The sequence below is a fragment of the Primulina eburnea genome, chromosome 13 (genome assembly GCF_022965805.1).
Source record: "Primulina eburnea isolate SZY01 chromosome 13, ASM2296580v1, whole genome shotgun sequence".
In the NCBI taxonomy this organism is placed as follows: Eukaryota; Viridiplantae; Streptophyta; class Magnoliopsida; order Lamiales; family Gesneriaceae; genus Primulina; species Primulina eburnea.
Window position 1 is genome coordinate 6,771,148 of NC_133113.1, and position 18,471 is coordinate 6,789,618.

At 38.2% G+C, this 18,471-nt stretch overlaps 1 protein-coding gene and 1 pseudogene across 1 annotated transcript; one reads left to right on the plus strand and one right to left on the minus strand.

The window, feature by feature from the left end:
* The first annotated feature begins 1,073 nt into the window (after positions 1-1,073).
* On the plus strand, positions 1,074-2,608 carry LOC140809902 (probable methyltransferase At1g29790; annotated as a pseudogene).
* Positions 2,609-15,571: 12,963 nt separating this feature from the next.
* On the minus strand, positions 15,572-16,546 carry LOC140810247 (zinc finger BED domain-containing protein RICESLEEPER 3-like). The gene is made up of 3 exons (XM_073168120.1): positions 16,211-16,546; positions 15,816-16,131; positions 15,572-15,705 (listed from the first exon to the last, which is right to left on the minus strand). Exons 1-3 carry the CDS (start codon positions 16,544-16,546, stop codon positions 15,572-15,574), a joined length of 786 nt encoding a protein of 261 aa, XP_073024221.1.
* Positions 16,547-18,471: the final 1,925 nt, after the last annotated feature.

The following is an 18,471-nucleotide window of genomic DNA, read 5'->3' on the forward strand; positions in this document are numbered from 1 at the left end:
TATAAAAACAATTACTAAGTAGACTTGAAATTAAGGCTAAACTAAGGATCTCGAATCTCAAGATTTCGAGATTGTTAATGTTTCATGAATAAACTAACCTCCCTCGAACGCCTAAAACGGCAAGAAAGTAACATGACTAATCGCTCAAACCATATATTTTAATTGGATAGTAGTAATGTTGTGGTGTTCGAGGACATAATTATATATATTTATTTTATATAAAAAGAATTTAAAACGCGATCTTCTTTCTTTTTTTTCCTTATCAATATATCGATGTATAATATTTTCAAATTTTAACCGTATTTGGTTTTAGTAAGCATTTGATTTTTGGGAAAAATACAATTTTAGTTCTGTATGTTGATCTGTTTCGAATTTTAGTATTGTATTTTGTCAAAATTTAGTTTTAATCTAATTAATAAATTTGTTTTTTTATCCGGTATTTCTATCCGTCAAATATTGTTTATTTGACACCGATTATATCTTGCACAACACATATTGTAGGAATAAGACATATATTACATATATTAAAACCAAATTTAGCGAAAAGAAAAAGGCGAAAAGAAATTAAAACATTTTCCAATATTTCAAAATGATACGAAAAAATTACTTTTCATAATTCTCTTTATTTTTGTTCAACTAAACTTTAATGTGTGTAATATATGTTTTATTTTAATCACGTTGAAGTACATCGATGTTAAATAAGTACTATTCGGCGATTTAATGACTTCGAGCAGGAAAAAAAAAATTCAAAGCGTTGGAATGAAAACCAAACTTTAATAAATTACGTAACTATAAAATTCAAAATAAGTAATGACTAAAATCGAAATTTTCTGTTATATTACAAAAATAGATAAGATAATAATATATATATATATATATAAATATAATTGGGGTTATAAATAATATCAAATAGGAGTCCGCAAGTATCTTAACGGTCTTACCAGAGAATATATTGAAATATATTTTTTCCTTGAATTTTTTTTTAAAGATGTATATTTTTGGCAAATTCTTGTTAAATTAAATAATATATATACCGAATAAACACCAACAGCTTAACTTGCCTTAGATCCAAAGCAAGTTAGAGGGATGGGAAGCGAAGACTCTACCAAAAACCAAGCAAACCAAAAGACTCAAATCAGATACAAGCTCAAAATACTATTGCTTATCATAGTAACCAACATCCTCACAATCTTCATTGTCACTGGCTCTTACTCCAATTTGCAAGACCCTATTTCAAGATTTTCCAAGCAGTTTTCTCTCCCTATTTGGGACTCCACAACCACTCTCTTGATCAAGCTAAATGCCACGCAAGACGACCTCGATGCCACTCGGTTTGAGCTCGAAAACTTGGGCCAAAAACTCAAGTCCGCCAATTCACTGATCGAGACTCTCTCGGTTCAACTCTCCCGTGTTAACATAAACGTCAGAGAAACCTCCAAGGAGAAACATTTCGTTTACGATGATCTTCTTGCTGATATATCTGATGAGGCCAAACTTTCCTTAGGCTCTCACAAGCTTCCTCTTGGATTCACCCCACAAATGGGATCGGATAAGGTCTATCCTTCGGTTGGTGGGGCATGCTTGAAGCATAAGGACGACTTGTCAAATTACATGTCGTATGTCATTGGAGGAGATTGTCCTGTGGACGATGTGTCTGCGCAAAAACTCATGCTTAAAGGGTGTGAGCCACTTCCTAGGAGGCGTTGCCACCCTAAGTCCCCGGTTGGTTACATTGAGCCGACGCCTTTGCCTGAGAGCATGTGGTCAATTCCACCAGACACAAGCCTTGTTTGGGACCCCTATACTTGCAAAAACTACCAATGTTTAGTTGACAGAACAGGGATAATGCAAGATATGATTGTAAAGATTGCTTTCATTTACAAGGTAGGGAGAAAACAAGATGGCTTTTTGACAATGGAGGTATAGATTATGGGATCGATCAAATTCTTGGTTTGAAACCACGAGGAACGATCAGAATCGGGCTCGATATTGGAGGTGGGACGGGAACTTTTGCTGCAAGAATGAAGGAGAGAAATGTGACTATTATCACAACTTCAATGAACTTCGATGGTCCATTCAACAGCTTCATTGCATCTCGTGGATTGGTACCCATGCATGTTACTATTTCTCAGAGGTTTCCTTTCTTCGATAATACCCTCGATATCATCCATTCGATGCACGTTTTAAGTAACTGGATTCCAGAGTCTATGCTCGAGTTCATTCTATATGATATATATAGGATATTGAGGCCTGGTGGACTGTTTTGGGTTGACCGGTTCTTCTGCCTGGGGTTGCAGCTGAACACCACTTACGTCCCAATCTTCGACCGTGTTGGATTCCAAAAAGTTCGATGGAATGTTGGAAGGAAGATGGACCGTGGGATTGAGAAGAATGAGTGGTATTTTTCTGCTTTGTTGGAGAAACCAAAGACTTGAGGAAACAAATTATGTTGGAGTTCAAACCTTGTTTTTGTGTGTTTTTCAATGATAAGATCATTGCAAAGGAAAATTTCCATTTTGTTCATGTTTTATGTGCAGAAATTTTTTCTGATGTGTTCATCATCCATATTTGCTAAATCCTGCTTGATTTGCTTTTCTGGTCTCTTCTTTATCCTCACTATGCTCGAGTACAGTGGACTCGATCGGAGACGAGCAAAGATTAATCACCAATGGTCATATTAGAAAATATCAAATTTTATGTTGATTTATTTCTACTATAAAAATGAATGGAAGGACAAAGTTTTTTCGTCGTGAATCTTTTACTTTACTTTGCCCTTAAAATTGTGTGTTCTTTGAATTTATTTCTAGGGCATTAGGTGGAAATTAAATGGGTGTCAAAAGTTACGGTCAAAGATGGAATATAAAATTTATGTGTATATGGAATAACTTCAAGTATATAAATGCACCAATGAAATCGAATGTATTTTATGGCCATTTATTGAATGTCATCAAATTCAATGCACTTAATTATTTCATTTAGTTTATTGCTTGGTCGTGAGAGATTGATAGAAAAATTTATTCTAGACCCTTTTTTTTTCCACATTATTTATAAAGAGTACTAAGAACGAATGAACGATTAATGTATGAATTTGGTGAGAAGGTTAAAAATCTAAAAAAGTAGTAGATATTATTCATTTCTTCGTATTGTACTCTCACAAAAACTATTTGTATTTTATATTCCTATTCATATGATTAGTGAGCTACTGTTCCGAAAAGCCCATTATATACACTGATTTTTCTCAAATCCAACGATCTCCGTATGAATGAAAATTGACATACATACGAAAAGCTTTGTAATAAAGTTCTATAGTTGAATCTTGCATAGAATAAATAGATGTTACTTTTTGAACTTTCCCTTTTGAAATATATTTATCTTATTAATTGACAAGTAGACGCAAAGTTTTTGAACTATTTTGTCGTTTGTGTAAATTAAGATATACTTAACATGTGATTCTTCTTGACACAATTCAGTTCTCATGATTGATTTTGTTTTTTTGCCATGAACACATGCTTGGTTCTGTGAGAGGATATAGGATTAAGCCTAACAATTCTTTCCAAGAAGCTCCGCTTCTTTTTCACATAGGTGATTTTATATTGCTTAAATATCATATGTTTATCCTCAACATTCACTATTCATAATCAGAATAGGCTAGAGATAACCCACACATTGATCTACTAAATCAGTACGATTAAGTTGTCCAATTGAATCTAGTTCTTGGGATCTTCAGTAAGCGTAGGTTAGGTTTTCCTTCACGTCAATTTATTCTATAGGCTTCAATCCCATTCCCCTTAAATGATTTCTCTGCTAACTCTCTATTTAACTATTTGGTTAGCAGATCCGCTATATTATCACTTGACTTTACATAATCAATAGACATAACTTCAGTTGAATGGTATTGTGTTTACCGCATACGTGTCTAGACTTACTATTATACATATTGTTTTGTGGCACTCCGATTGCATATTGACTATCGCAATGTATGCGTATAGCCGGCATGGGTCTCACCCATCGTGGAACATCTTCTAAGAATATATACAATCATTCAGCCACTTTAGCACATTTTTCTAGGGTTATAAACTCATATTCTATCATGGATCTCACTATTACGGTTTATTTAGAATATTTCCACGCAGTTGTTTCATCTCCTAAAGTAAACACAAATCTATTTGTAGATTTTGAGTCTTTCATATCATACATTCAATTTGCATAACTTTATGCTTCAATAACAGTGGGAGATCTATTATAGCACAACCCGTGGTCACAAGTGTACCTTAAATTCGTTAGCAATATGATAATTTCTTTCCATTGTTCAGCTCCTGGATTACTTATGGATCTACTTAATTTGCTATATGCTTAGGAAATATCTAGTATTGTACAACTCATTAAATACACCAGACTTCCAATCACTCGAGAGTATTCTAATTGGAAGATACTCTCACCTCGATTCTTTTATATATGTTGACTCGTATCTATTTGATTTCTAGCCAACATAGAATCATCCTTATGGAAATTTTCAATAATTTTTTCAAAATAATGGGATTGAATTTGAACTAGCCCTTCTGTTGTTAGTTGGATTTTAATTCCAAGGGTTACATCAGTTAGGTCCATATCTGTCATGTTATCTATGTAAAGACATAAAATGACTGTCATTTTCAGTGTCCTTTATGTATACACATTTGTTGTATCCGCTGACTTTAAATGCATTTTCTATAATGGATTTATCAAATTTTTTGTGTCGTTGCTTTGGTGCTTGCTTCAAGCCATACAGAGACTTCACCAATTTATAAACATTTTTTTATTGCCTAGGTGCAGAAAAACCCTCATATGTTCCACGTAAATCTTCTCTTCTAAATCTCTATTTAGAAAGACACTTTCTACATCCATTAGGTTTACTTCAAGATTCCTCAAGGTGACTAATCACAAGTATCACTCGGACTGAGGTATTCTCATTATCAAATAATAAGTGTCACTCCTTGAGACGGGACGTTTGCCACCTGAGTTTTTTAACAATCACATAATTGTAAAACAAGCCATAGAAGTACAAAATTTCCAAACCAAACTATTTATTCATAAATAGAAAAAATTATCTTTACAACTCCGAAATTATCACAAAATGTTTTACATCATCGGAATTTAAAACATTAATTACGATGCGAAAGAATACAACTTGAAATAAATTGATATGGAATATGTCTTTTCTTTCTTCATCATCCCTGGAACTGGGTTTGTTCTTCATCCTCTAACTGATCTTCATTCTTATCTGAGAGAGGGTGTATGGTCATCAGTCAGTAAGCAAGGAATTCCTTACATCCTTTAAAAACATTTTTTAAAACCAAAAAAAATAACATATACATACAAAAATGATACTCACAGGAAATTTAGGATCAGATTCCAGTAAGGGTCACTAGTACAGACGCAAGTTGCAAAATTTTCTCGAGCCTGAAATCACGAATAAGGCCGTTAGAAGGGGGCCATGAGGACGTCCTGGCGTAGCCCCTTCGACGCTCAAGTCAGAGACTAAGGATATATGGGGGGAGTAGCTGAGGGTGCTGCTGAAAACAATATAGTGAATTCATTAACTGAACACTCAAACCTGGTATTTATAGGAGAATACATGGTCCCTTTATGGGCTTGTCTTCCATTTGGGCTAGGGATGGGCCAAGGGTAGTGGGTCAGTGCATGGGGTATCACCAGTCTCACCCTCCCGAGTCGAACTGAATCGTAGGTTCAAAGTTCGATTTTTTGTCTTGTCCTCGGTTTACCGGGCGCGGGTTGTGCATTTTTCCTCTACTACTCCTCAATCTCCACTCTATTCGCAGCTTCTCCTCATCTAACAACCGCATGCTCCCACCTACTCACGCGCTCATCCCCTCACACCCTCGCTTACGGCCGCACCTTGTCTCATGCCAAAAGCCTCTCCCAACTCGCCGCCCTCACCCCGCCACCATCACACGTAGCGCATCGCCCTGTCCCTTCCAGTCATCGCTCTCGCCAAGCCTCTCCAGCGCTCGCCTTCCAACTCTCGCCATCACCTCCATCGCCAACACGCTTAGCACTCTCGCTTGTTCCCGATGCACTCGCCTCCTCTACCGGCAACCAACCCTCGCCCTTTGCAAGCCAAGCTCTCACCCAGCCTCGAACACGCTGCACCTCACCCCTCGCCCATCCTCCGATAACTTTGCCTCACAGCGCCTCGCCCAACCCCTCGCCACTCGCAAGTCAAGCCCTCGCCCTGCCTAGTGCACGCGACGCCTCACAGCCTCGCCCTTCAGTGCAGTGCCTCGCCCTTTGCACAACGCCTCGCCCACAGTGCAGCTCCTCGCCCTCTCGCAGCGCCTCACCCCTCACGCAGCACCTCGCCCCCAGCTCCTCGTCCCTCGCGCAGGAAGCAGCCTCGCCCTCGTCCTAGCGCCTTGCCCTCGCCATTCCACCGCCCCGTTCTCGTCTCCACAACGCACCCTCGCCTGTACAGCACGCCACTTTCTCGCCCAGTACACGCAGCTTTTGCCCTCACCCCTCCCTAGACGCCCTTCGCCATTCTCCACAGCCCCTCACAATTTCTGAAGAGCTTTTGGGGGCGTTGAAACCAAATAAAATTTTCTAACACTGTGAAAGGATCGGTGAATCGGGTGAAGAGTGTTTAGATGGGGGGTTGAATAAACACTGCTCAATTAAAATAATTCTTCGACAAACTGATTTCAGTTGTATTACAAACCGAATCTAAAATATCCCGTCGGTCAATAACAATCAGTTAAACTGAATCAACAGTTTCGAAAAACTAACTGACTGAAAGATAGAGTATTTAACTGAAAATAATAACAACACAATTTGTTTCTGGATGTTCGGAGACTTGAATAACTCCTACGTCACCCCTTCTATCACGCAGATAGGATTTTCACTAAAAGACTTTGATCAAATACAAATCAGTGTACTGACCTACTTTAGTTTGGACTTATCACTTTGCCAATACTGAAACTCTTAGTACACAACACTTTTACAGATCGTAACTGATCTTAGCACAACTTAGAAAATCTATCAATCTATTACAAAGTGCTATGAAAGCTCAAAAGCATAGTCTAGGATACTACTGATATAACTGATAAGCGTGAGCTTGATTTCTGAATGTAATTGGATATTTTTGCAGCGTAACAGCAAGTAGGATAACTGAGAATGTGATCTGTCTTCAGCTGCTGCCTTCGACTATTTATAGGCTTCCCTCTCAACGGTAACATTAAAGATATTTGAATATTCTAACCGTTGATTGCCACGTCGATATATCCTGACAATAGTACACTGTTCATTTCTGAAATGCGGCGAGCCACTACCAGTTGCAGATAGCTGTACTATTTGTCGATTGTCGCTTTCAACTGATGACGTGTACAGCTGAGAGATCAGCTGGTAAAGATCAGTTGACGATAAAATAGACTTCAGTTGTAGCGCTCAGTTGACTGATGACGTCTTCAGTTACGTCGATCAGTTAGTCCAATTCAGTTGCTGGATTCAGTTGGTAAATCTTTTGACAAACGCCGGAATTTCGTTTCCAACAATTTCATCCATACTGTCGACCCGTCGGTTTATAGAGTTTTGAGTGGCAGTCAGGCTTGAATAATTCCTCTATTTTTCTGAATATCGTTGACGGCGAATGAAAGAGCGGTAACAGTAGATTTTATATCCTTCACAGTTTTTAACGATTCCTGATTATCGTCCAACTTCAGAGTATGCGATAATTGAGTGTTGTGAATCTTGGAGATGGCAGTAATCATTTGACTCATACTGTCTTGCATATGTTGAACTTCTTCCAAAATGAGATCAAAATCTGATGAAGATGGATGAGATTGTCGAGAAGTGCTTGGTTCACTTGTAGTATGTTCAGAAATTATCAAGGCTTGATCAGTTGAGATTGTTTCAGCAGCATCTCGAACTGAAGTAACAGCAGCAGTAATTTCTCCTTGATCCCGAGGTGGTGAAGGAGGATTTGGTTCAGAAGATGGTGTTAAAACTGAAACGGGTGCCTCTAAAGGGTGATCGATGGAATCAACTGGCACATCAGTTGAAGGGATCGAAGAATCAATTGGCACATCAGTTGAGATAACCTGATCAGTAGATGGATCTGGCTGAACAAGTTCTTCTGTAGAAAGAATGGCTTCTGGATTGCACAGATCTGGGATTCTTCCACAACGGCCTGAATAACTTAATTAATGTGTGCGAAGGAAAGCTCAGCTTCAGTATATAGTTGTTGTTCAACGGGAGGTGAAAGAGGATTATCATGAACTGGCTCTTCAGTTGGAACAAGAACTAAAGCTGATGATGGTTCTGTTTTGTCAGAGGATGCTTCCTCCAATATGTCCTCGTCGTCATCATCTGAATCTCCTTGGTGGAGAACCAATTCTTGATTCAATTCCCAAAACCTGATTTGAGATAGTAGTCCTAAAAGATCAGTGTCTAGCTGAGTAGTTACAGCTTGATCATCGTAGACAGTAGGACTTGTAGGTAAGTAGTTGGTCTTTAGTTTGGCAACAATTTGAGCCAACTTCTTCGCTCTTGTTTGATCAAATAGATAGCTTTTCCTCTCCATAGCTTGAGCAATTGAGGCAGCTTTGACTGTCCTGATCACCAAGGCCTCCAGCTTGATGAATTTGCTCAGCTCAGACTTCTTTTTCAATTGCTTGGCAAAAACTTCAGTGCGATAGGCTATCCAAGCATCATAGGACTTAATTTTTGAAGCAGCAAAACTGTTAACCTTTGCCCATACAAGGTCAATATGAGTCTGAATTGGGTTGGTGGGTCTGGATTCTTCAATCAACTTCCCTTTCCCTTTATCAGTACTCATAAGGTGAGGAATTTCCAATCCTGTTCGAGTAGATTCCACCTGCTCTACAAATTTTATGCCTTTAGGTCTAGCAGGTGCCACACCAGTAGGACGAGAGATCTGAATCAGAGGAGCTTTGATCCCAACTGATTCCTTTTTGGTACCAATTGAAGCTTCTTGTGGAATGATCTGCAGAGGAACTGCTTCCATAAGCTGCTGATCAGTTGAAGAAATAATTGCATCAATAGGAATGGATACCTCAGAAGTTGTTTTAACTTTTTGAGTTCTTGGTTTCTTCGCAATCTGTGGGGATGGAGTCTTCTCTGACTCAGAGGCACTCAACACTAATTTTCTTTTGGCGACCTTCATTTGAGCCAACGTTTTGGCCTTCTTAACTGATTTAGGAGCTGCTAACTGAGTCCCAATCTCCTGTTTGATTTGCACAAACTGACCAGGAGTTATATCCATTTTGGTTTTGGGTGGCATCGTATTCTTTGCATGGAACACCTTAAATTTCGATGACCTTTCAGAATCATCAGCCACAAATCCCTTTACTTTCAACAGATAACTGATTTGAACAGCAAAACCTTTGGACTGTTTTGAAGACAGAAACATATTCTTCAGATTGTTAAAGATAAGGTGCTTCCAGTTGAGCTTGCGGTCAGCCATAATAACAGAAATGGCTTGAAATTTCTCCAAGGTGAGGGCAGCAAATGATCCAGCTTTTGCCAAAAGCCTTTCGCAACTACATCAGCAAGCAACTGAATTTCATGCTTAAGTTCCTTCTTAGGATCGGAAACCTTAATCTTTCGTCCATCAGCAGAGAGAAGGGTTTGCATTTCTTCAATATCAGATGCTTTAACATCCGAAAGTTGTGCCAAACCATAAGAGGGTAAAGAAAATAATTCCCCAAGAGAGTCTTCAGAGATGGTCAGCGACTGACCATTGACAGTAGAAATAATGTTACCCTCAGAATCAATCATCCCAGTGGAGTAGAAATCCTGAAGTTCTTTAGGATAAATATCCTGTGAAGATTGGCCCAAAAATGTTCTCAGTCCAGCAGATTCAAGTTTCTGAAATACCTTCTTGACTTCAGCATCACCAAAAGATAAGATAGATCCAAAGTTGATAGCCATAGCGTTTAACATAAAAGCGGGAATCTGGGTTGCCATTGATAACTGAGTGAGTTCCTGAAGGAAAATTCGAAGAATGAAATAGTTCTTGCTTTCTAAAATTTGTGAATAATCGTAAGGTGAAACTGAAATGAAGCGGGTAAAGGTACATATGTACGTGACTATTCAAATTCTGGACACGTGTCAGTCCGTAGAGATTTTTTTTAAAAAATAGAGTGTGTACGTGTGCCATAAGCGTGTGTACAATTTGAGCGGTTAAAAATGAGTCCACGTTGTAAACTGAAATACATCATGAGTTTAGCAGACAGTCACGTCATTGATTTGGAATAAAATAGATTTAATTAGTTAACTTATATGAGAAGATTAGTGGAATATTCAACTGATAGATCAGTTAGTAAAACTGAGTCCTTTCAGTTGAGAATTCACTAACAATTGTCTTCTCAGTTAACCTCTTAGACCATTATTCCCCCTTAATAAATGCATTTAAGAAAAATGACGGCAATAGACCAGAAATGATTAAAGGAAAATCTGGTGCTTGGCAGAGTAATCGTCACTTAAAGAAGTTTCCTTTCATTTCCCTCGTCTTGGCCTATAAATAAGAGTAAGATGGTTAGTCACAGCTATCTCAGCAAATAATTTTCATAGAGAAGAAGAATGGCCGGTGCTGGAAGCTCAAGCGTCTCTCCGTTTTCGCTGCAGGCCAGAAAGAAGGCCATAGGGGACGAAGTCTTTTACTCAAGCCTTCCCTACTGGGAGGAGTTGCAGGAGTTGGAGTTCCTGTACTACTCTGGACGGGTCACCACCTTCAAACGGATGACCCAACTAAGAAAAGTGCGGGAGCACTTAAATGTTCCTGTAGGGGTGGACGTCTTCAAGGATGGTCATCTCTATCAGCTCTTTCTTCGGAAGGAGCTGGAGACCCTCCACCGCATAGCTTCCTCCTACAGTTTCTGCAAAACCTCTTCTTCAGCACTAGCTGCATGGTTGAGTATGTGGATAGCTGATGTGGAGGAAAAATATGAAAATGTAACTCGCTCCAATTAATAAAATGTTTATTTTGTTTTATCGTCGTTTTCCTTTGTTCCTGCTTGCAATGATCTGTATGAGATACAAACACAAGAACTACTGAAACGCTAACTGACATCAGTTAAAAAAAAAACTCATATGAATAAGCAACTCATTTAAGTAATCAGTAAGAAAGCAGTAAAGCTGACATATGAATTACGAGCAATAATAATTAATTAGGACAAATCAATTAATCCAAGTATATTGCGAAAATGAGAAAAATTAGTCTCAGCCAGTGGTTTGGTGAAGATGTCAGCCGCTTGCTGTTCAGTTGATACGTATTTCAATCTGATGTTCTTCTTTAAAGCATGATCTCTGATGAAGTGATGTCTGACATCTATGTGCTTAGTCCTGGAGTGAAGAACTGGATTATACGTAATAGAAATTGTACTCGTGTTGTCACAGAATATTGGCGATTCCTTTGCATCAACACCATAATCTTTCAGTTGTTGCTGAATCCAGAGCAGTTGGGCACAGCAGCTTCCAGCAGCAAGATATTCTGCTTCAGTTGTGGAAGTTGCTATGGATGTTTGCTTCTTACTGAACCAAGAGATCAGTCTGTCTCCTAGAAACTGACATGATCCACTTGTACTTTTTCAATCAAGCTTGCAACCTGCATAATCTGCATCTGAATAGCCAACTAAATTGAAAGATGAGTCTTTAGAGTACCATAAACCAACATTTTGCGTGCCTTTAAGATATTTTAAGATACGTTTGGCAGCAGAAAAGTGTGATTGCTTAGGATTAGCTTGGAATCTTGCACACATACATACAGCAAACACAATATCAGGACGACTAGCAGTTAGGTACAATAATGAACCTATTAAACCTATGTAGAGCGTCGTCTCAACTGATATTCCCCCTTGATCAGTGTCTAATTTAGCTGATGAGCTCATAGGGGTGCTTGCAGCTGAACATGATTCCATGCCAAATTTCTTCAGCAATTCCTTTGTGTATTTGGTTTGACTGATAAAAGTTCCTGAATCCAGTTGTTTCACTTGTAGACCAAGGAAGAATGCCAGTTCACCCATCATACTCATCTCGAATTTTTCCTGCATTAACTTGGAAAACTTCTCGCATAATTTGGGGTTAGTTGACCCAAAAATAATATCGTCAACATAAATTTGAACAAGTAGAATATGATCATTCTTGGAGAATTTGAACAATGTCTTATCAACTGATCCAACAGAAAAGTCATGATCAGTTAGAAATTTTGAAAGGGTTTCGTACCAAGCTCTTGGAGCTTGTTGAAGACCGTATAAGGCTTTGTTCAAATGATAGACATAATCAGGAAGGTGATGATTGACAAAACCTGGGGGTTGTTCAACGTAGACTTCTTCCTGCAACTGGCCGTTCAGAAATGCACTCTTTACGTCCATTTGATAGACTTTGAAATTTTTGAATGAAGCATAGGCAAGGAATATTCTGATTGCCTCCAGTCTTGCAACTGGTGCATATGTCTCATCGTAATCAATTCCTTCTTCCTGCCTATATCCTTGTGCTACTAGCCTTGCTTTGTTGCACACAACTGACCCATCTTCGTTTAGCTTGTTCCTGTACACCCACTTTGTACCTATCACAGTTTTTTAAAATGGTCTTGGAACTAAGTTCCAGACATTGTTATGGATAAACTGATTTAACTCTTCTTGCATTGCATTTATCTAGTTCGGATCAGCAAGAGCTTCATCAGTTTTCTTGGGCTCCAGTTGAGATACAAAAGCTGAATGAATAAATAAGTTAAGCATTTGATTTCTTGTTCTTACCGGATCAGATGGATTACCTATCACCAATTCTGGAGGATGTGATTTCTTCCATCTAAGTTCAGCATTTGTTTCTTCTGTGTTAGCAATTTCCTCAGTAGGTAACTGAATGTCGTCAGTTTCAGTTGGAGCTAATTCAGTTGGCAACTGATTCTCATTTGTATGCTCCACTAACTGATTGTCAAGATTTGCTTCCACTTCAACTGATTGATCCAAAATGTCAGGTTCAGGTGTTTGGAGATTGTTTTGATTAAGATGGATATCTTCTTCATCATTATCGTCCAAGCTTATATCTGTAAATCTATCAGCTAGCTCAACTGTATCAGTTGGCTTAGAAGTTAGTGTAGACTCATCAAATACAACATGAATAGATTCCTCAACATTCAAAGTATTTTTGTTGAAGACTCTATAGGCTTTACTCACTGAAGAATAACCAAGAAATATTCCTTCTGTAGATTTAGCATCAAAAGCTTTTAAATGGGTTTTACCATTGACAAGTATAAAACATCTGCAGCCGAATATTTTGAAGTAGGAAACCACATTTTTTCTTCCATGCCAGATCTCATAAGGTGTTTTCATATGATTCTTATTAATCATTGATCTGTTTTGATTATAGCACGCAGTGTTCACTGCCTCTGCCCAAAATCTTTGAGAGATAGAGGAATCAGCAAGCATTGTTCTAGCAGCCTTTTTGAGGGTCTGATTTCTCTTTTCAGCTACACCATTTTGCTGAGGAGTTCTGGCTGCTGAGAGCTCATGCTTGATTCTGGTATTCTCTAAATAATTTGAAAGAATTTGATTGATAAGTTCAGTTCCTCGATCGGACCTGATTCTATCAATTCTAACTTATTTTTCATTTAATAATCTTTTGAAAAGCTTAATCAGTTGAGCAGCAGTTTGGTCTTTGGACTTGAGAAATATAACCCAAGTGAATCTTGAAAAATCGTCTACAACCACCAAGGTGTATTTCATTCCCCCTAAGCTCATGACTGGTATAGGACCAAATAGATCCATATGTAACAGTTCTAAGCATCGGGAAGAAGATTTACGACCCTTGTTCTTAAAAGAGGATTTGATTTGTTTACCAAACTGACATGCTGAGCAAATTTTGTCTTTGATGAAATCCATTTTGGGCAATCCAGTAACAAGATCGTGGTTACTCAAATATGCAATAGATTTGAAATTTAGGTGGTTCAATCTCTTATGCCACAACCAGTTTTTAGAAGATTTTGAGGCAATAAAACATACTGGTGCATAAGGTTGATCATTCCAACTGACTTTGTAAGTGTTTCCACACCTTTTGCCAGTTAGGATGATCTCTTCAGTTGAGTTTTTGACTGAACAAGAATGTTTGTCAAACTGAACTGGGAATCCATTATCGCATAACTGACTGATACTGATCAGATTATACTTGAGATTCTCAACTAATAAAACATTATTAATGGTGAAGTTACCATGGATAAGCTTACCCTTACCCACAGTTTTACCTTTAGAGTTATCTCCAAAACTGATGTTTGGTCCAGTGTACTTAGTCAGTTGAGATAATAAATTTTAATCTCCAGTCATGTGGCGTGAACATCCACTGTCCAAATACCATATAGATCCAATGCTTGTACCTATTACCTGCAATCAAACACCAGATAAGATTGTGGTACCCTTTTCTATTTGGGTCCAAAGTTGATTAGTCCTTTAGGAATCCAAACTTGGATCAGTCTAACTGACCGTCCAGTTGCTGTATTCCAAATTGTCTTTTCTGGCCTGTGTATGTGTGGTGTATGGTATGCAGAAGATACAGCATGTGATTGGCCCTTTTTCGACTGACTGTTCAGCCAGTATCGTTTCTGAACTGGCCTGCTGTTATAGTAGTTTGAATAGCCACTTGAATAGTTTTTGCTGAAAAATTTTGGTGGCTGACTTCGTGAGTCAGTCACAACTCTTGGGCTATAACCAATACCACATCTTTTGCCCTTGTTCATATTATGAGTCGGCTGTTCAATCAGTTTACTCGGCCCAGCTTGTTCTTGTACCATAACTGATTTGACAAAGTGAATATATTTTTCTTTGTCCATATTCAGTTTTGGTTGAATATCTTTGGAAGGTATTTCATCCTGGTTAATGAACCCTAAGCCAGTTTTATCAGTAAATGAATTCTGAGAGTTCTGTATATCAGTCAATGCAACGGATGATTTATTCCAAGCCTGAATGAGCTCAGTTTGCTTTGAATTTTCAAGCATTAACTTTTGAATAATTAATTGATCCTTGCTCCTTTCAGTATTGAGTTCGGCAATCTCCTTTTTAGACTCAACATCTCAACTGATATATCAGTTGTTGTCTTATTGTCAATAGGATCAGTTTGCTCTACTCTGGCCTTTTCAAATGATAAAGCAAGCTTTTGATATTCATTAATAGAGCGGTCAATCGGGCCGGCCCGTGTCGAGTTGGGTCGGCCCGACTCGGGCGGGCCGGCCCATCGGGTTGGTGGGTTGGGAAATCCCAGCCCAGCCCACCAAAAGATGGGCCGTGGGTTGGGTTGGGCCAACCCACGGGTCTAAAAAAATCTAAACAATTTCAATACATTTGCTTAGTTTTGCATACTGTAGTTCACCCAAAACAATTAACAAAAAACGATGTGATGTAATCTGAATAAAAAAGGGTTGTTGGCGGTCAAAGAATCCAAAGATGAGTAAATGTTAAAACATGAAATGCCACAATTGACAGTGAAATAAACGAACAAAGTGCTAAAACGTTAAAGAGTTCAAAGAAATTAAAGTTCATCAAACAAAACAAAAAAACAATACAATTTTTTAAATTTCATTAATCATGAAATCATTCATATCAAATTCTTCTCCTCCATCTTCATCATCTCCCCCTTTATCAATATCAGCATTTGATCCCTGATTAGACAACGCTATTTTAACACTTGTGTCGTCTTCATTACCTTGATCAACATTAAAATACAAAAATACGAATGTAGTTAAAATTAAAATAATAATAATCTAATTTATCAACTAAGTCAACAACAAACTACAAATTTGTAAACAAAATTACCAACGTAACCATGCAACCAATTGCGAGTGCAAATAAGAGCTTGAATTTTTTCAGGAAGTGTACAACTTCTATACTTGGTAAGCACACGAGCACCGATGGAAAAAGCTGATTCTGATGCAACAGTAGTAATTGGAATAGCCAAAACATCACATGCCATCATTGCTATGGTGGGGTACCGATGTTTTTTATCCTTCCAGTACTCCAAAACATTCAAATCTTGATGATATGCAAATTCAAGTTTTGGCTCCTCCAAATAAAGATCAATTTGAGATTTTTCAACATTTGTAATTGTCTCGCTCTCATATGCCATCATTTCCTATATTAATTGCAATAATTATGATATGAAAATATAAATCAGTTAAATAATACAAGAAAAAAAGTATTAGAATACTTACATAAAAAATGCTTTTGCTCTTTCCCTTACCTTCTCCTGCACTTTGGGGAGCAATTTGTGTGCTAGAAGAAGATCGTGGTCGTGAAGAACTTGCATTGTCAGTCTTAGAATATTCTTCAAAAAGCTTATAGAAATTTTCTTTCACAAGTTCTATCTTCTCTAGACATTTAACAAAATCACTCTCAACCTTAGAATAAAAAAACTCCAACATCGAAAGCTTTATCCGTGGGTCAAGAATGGCTCCAAATGCAAGCACCATGCTATATTGTGTCCAATACTTTTCAAACTTTCCCAACATTCTTTTACACATATCACTTATCACCTCATCTTCATGCATTAAGTTTTCCTTTAACAAAACTTCAATCTTCCAGACTTGCATAAAATATAAATTTGATGTAGGATAAGAAGAACCGGAGATCAAATTGGTAGTGTCATAAAATGGCTCAAGGAACTCACATATTTTTTCTCCTTTTTTCCACTCTTCACTTGAAGGACAAAATTTATAATTCTTGTCATTGAATTGAAGGAAAACAAAAGCTTTCTTATACTTGATGGCACTGATAAGTGCAAAATTTGCACTTAAATTATATTAGAATCCAATTTGAATTATGCTTGTTTCGAACAGTATTATGCGTTTTTTGGTTTGTTTTTGTTGTCATTTCAGGAATGGTGAACATCAGAAAACACCCGTGGACAAGAACCAAGAAAACACCCGTGGACAGCAGCTTGCGCGCCCCAGCGCCACAACTCGCGCCACTGCGCGCACATTGATGCAAGTCGTCAAACCCGAGAGCAGCGCGCGATAGCGCGACTTCACGCGCAGCCGCGCGCTCGCAGCATCAACCAAGACCAGAGATAAGTGTGCGCCCGCGCGATATTACGCGCACCCGCGCGCACGCATGCACGGCCAGACACAGCAACTAGCGCGCGTCCGCGCGACTTCTCGTGCCACTGCGCGCGCGCCGCGTCCAGAAAGAGTATAAAAACGTGATCGCTAGGTCAGATGAAGGGGGGGCCGTTTTTGGACGAAAAAACAGAGAGAAGGCACGGAGCGCATACACGAGACGAAGATTCAGAGGGCGAAGAACAGTCACAAATACGAAGAACGACAGATCTGGAAACAGAGACGACACTTCGGATTTGTTATCTTTTCCTTTGTTTCTTTACTTTATGGTGTGTCGATGCCTAGAACTACAAATATGTCTTGGCTTCTCTTGGATTTCGTGATGAACTAAACTTCCATTCTAGAGAATGACGTAACTCTGTTGATACGATGATTTGACACCGTTGTTTATTTGATTGAAGTCCGCTTTCGTTTAATTGTGTTCTCTGTGTTTACTGTACTGCAATTTACTGGCCATAAATTGTTTGTTGTTTGATTAATCTTATAACTCGGGAGAGGGACTAGGATTATAGATCATTAAAGACACATCGTTAAATGTTTATAGCGTTCGGAAGGCGTATAACTTTAGCGAGGCTTAGTAAGAACATTGTTTGCATTTATCTATGAAACGTAGATTCTAATTAGGAATAATTGAATCAAAGTTGATAGATACACTTTATTCGTCACTTGGGAAAGGGGGAATAAAACAATCTAAGTGTTCTTGGCCATTAATTGATTGGAATTCAGGAATATAAATTAAACTGTGAATAATTATCGTGGAAACTTTGTGAAATCATTTCTCTAGATATTTTCTCTCATTATTATCTCTCAATTCGGTGACTTAATTAATTCATTGTTTTCAGTTAATTCATTCAAACAAACCAACCGTTTATTCAATTTCTCTAAATAAAGTTGAGACTATTTTAATTACAAGAATTGATATACAATTTTACGCACACTCCTCGTGGGATCGATATCTGTACTCTAACCAGTACTAAAACTTGACACCGTACACTTGCGGTAGGAAAACGCGCAACAAGTTTTTGGCGCCGTTGCCGGGGAGTGTCAAATTTGAATTTATATCAGTATTGTTACCAATTAGTCTAGATTTTAATTTAGAGCTTTTATTTTTCTTTTATCTTATATTGATTAAGCGTTTTATTTTTCTTCGTGTTTGACAGTGTATGCTAAGATCGCAAAAATCAGACTTGCTTATTTTTTATCCGGAGATCGAAAGAACTGCGAGAAGATTAAGAAAAGCAAGAAGAGAAGAGATCCAAGCAATGGCTGAGAACAGAGAAAATGACAGACGCGACCAACCAGAGGCGATTCCTATAAGAGATCACTTCAGACCAGTGATCAGCAATCATTACTCTGGG

Excerpts from the sequence above, each read along its gene's own strand:
- LOC140810247 (XM_073168120.1), bottom strand. The coding sequence starts at position 16,546 with ATGCATGAAGATGAGGTGATAAGTGATATGTGTAAAAGAATGTTGGGA. Across the intron at positions 16,132-16,210 it reads AGAGCAAAAGCATTTTTTAT|GAAATGATGGCATATGAGAG; the intron begins GTAAGTATTCTA and ends CAATTAATATAG. Across the intron at positions 15,706-15,815 it reads TTGGTTGCATGGTTACGTTG|GTAATGAAGACGACACAAGT; the intron begins GTAATTTTGTTT and ends ATGTTGATCAAG.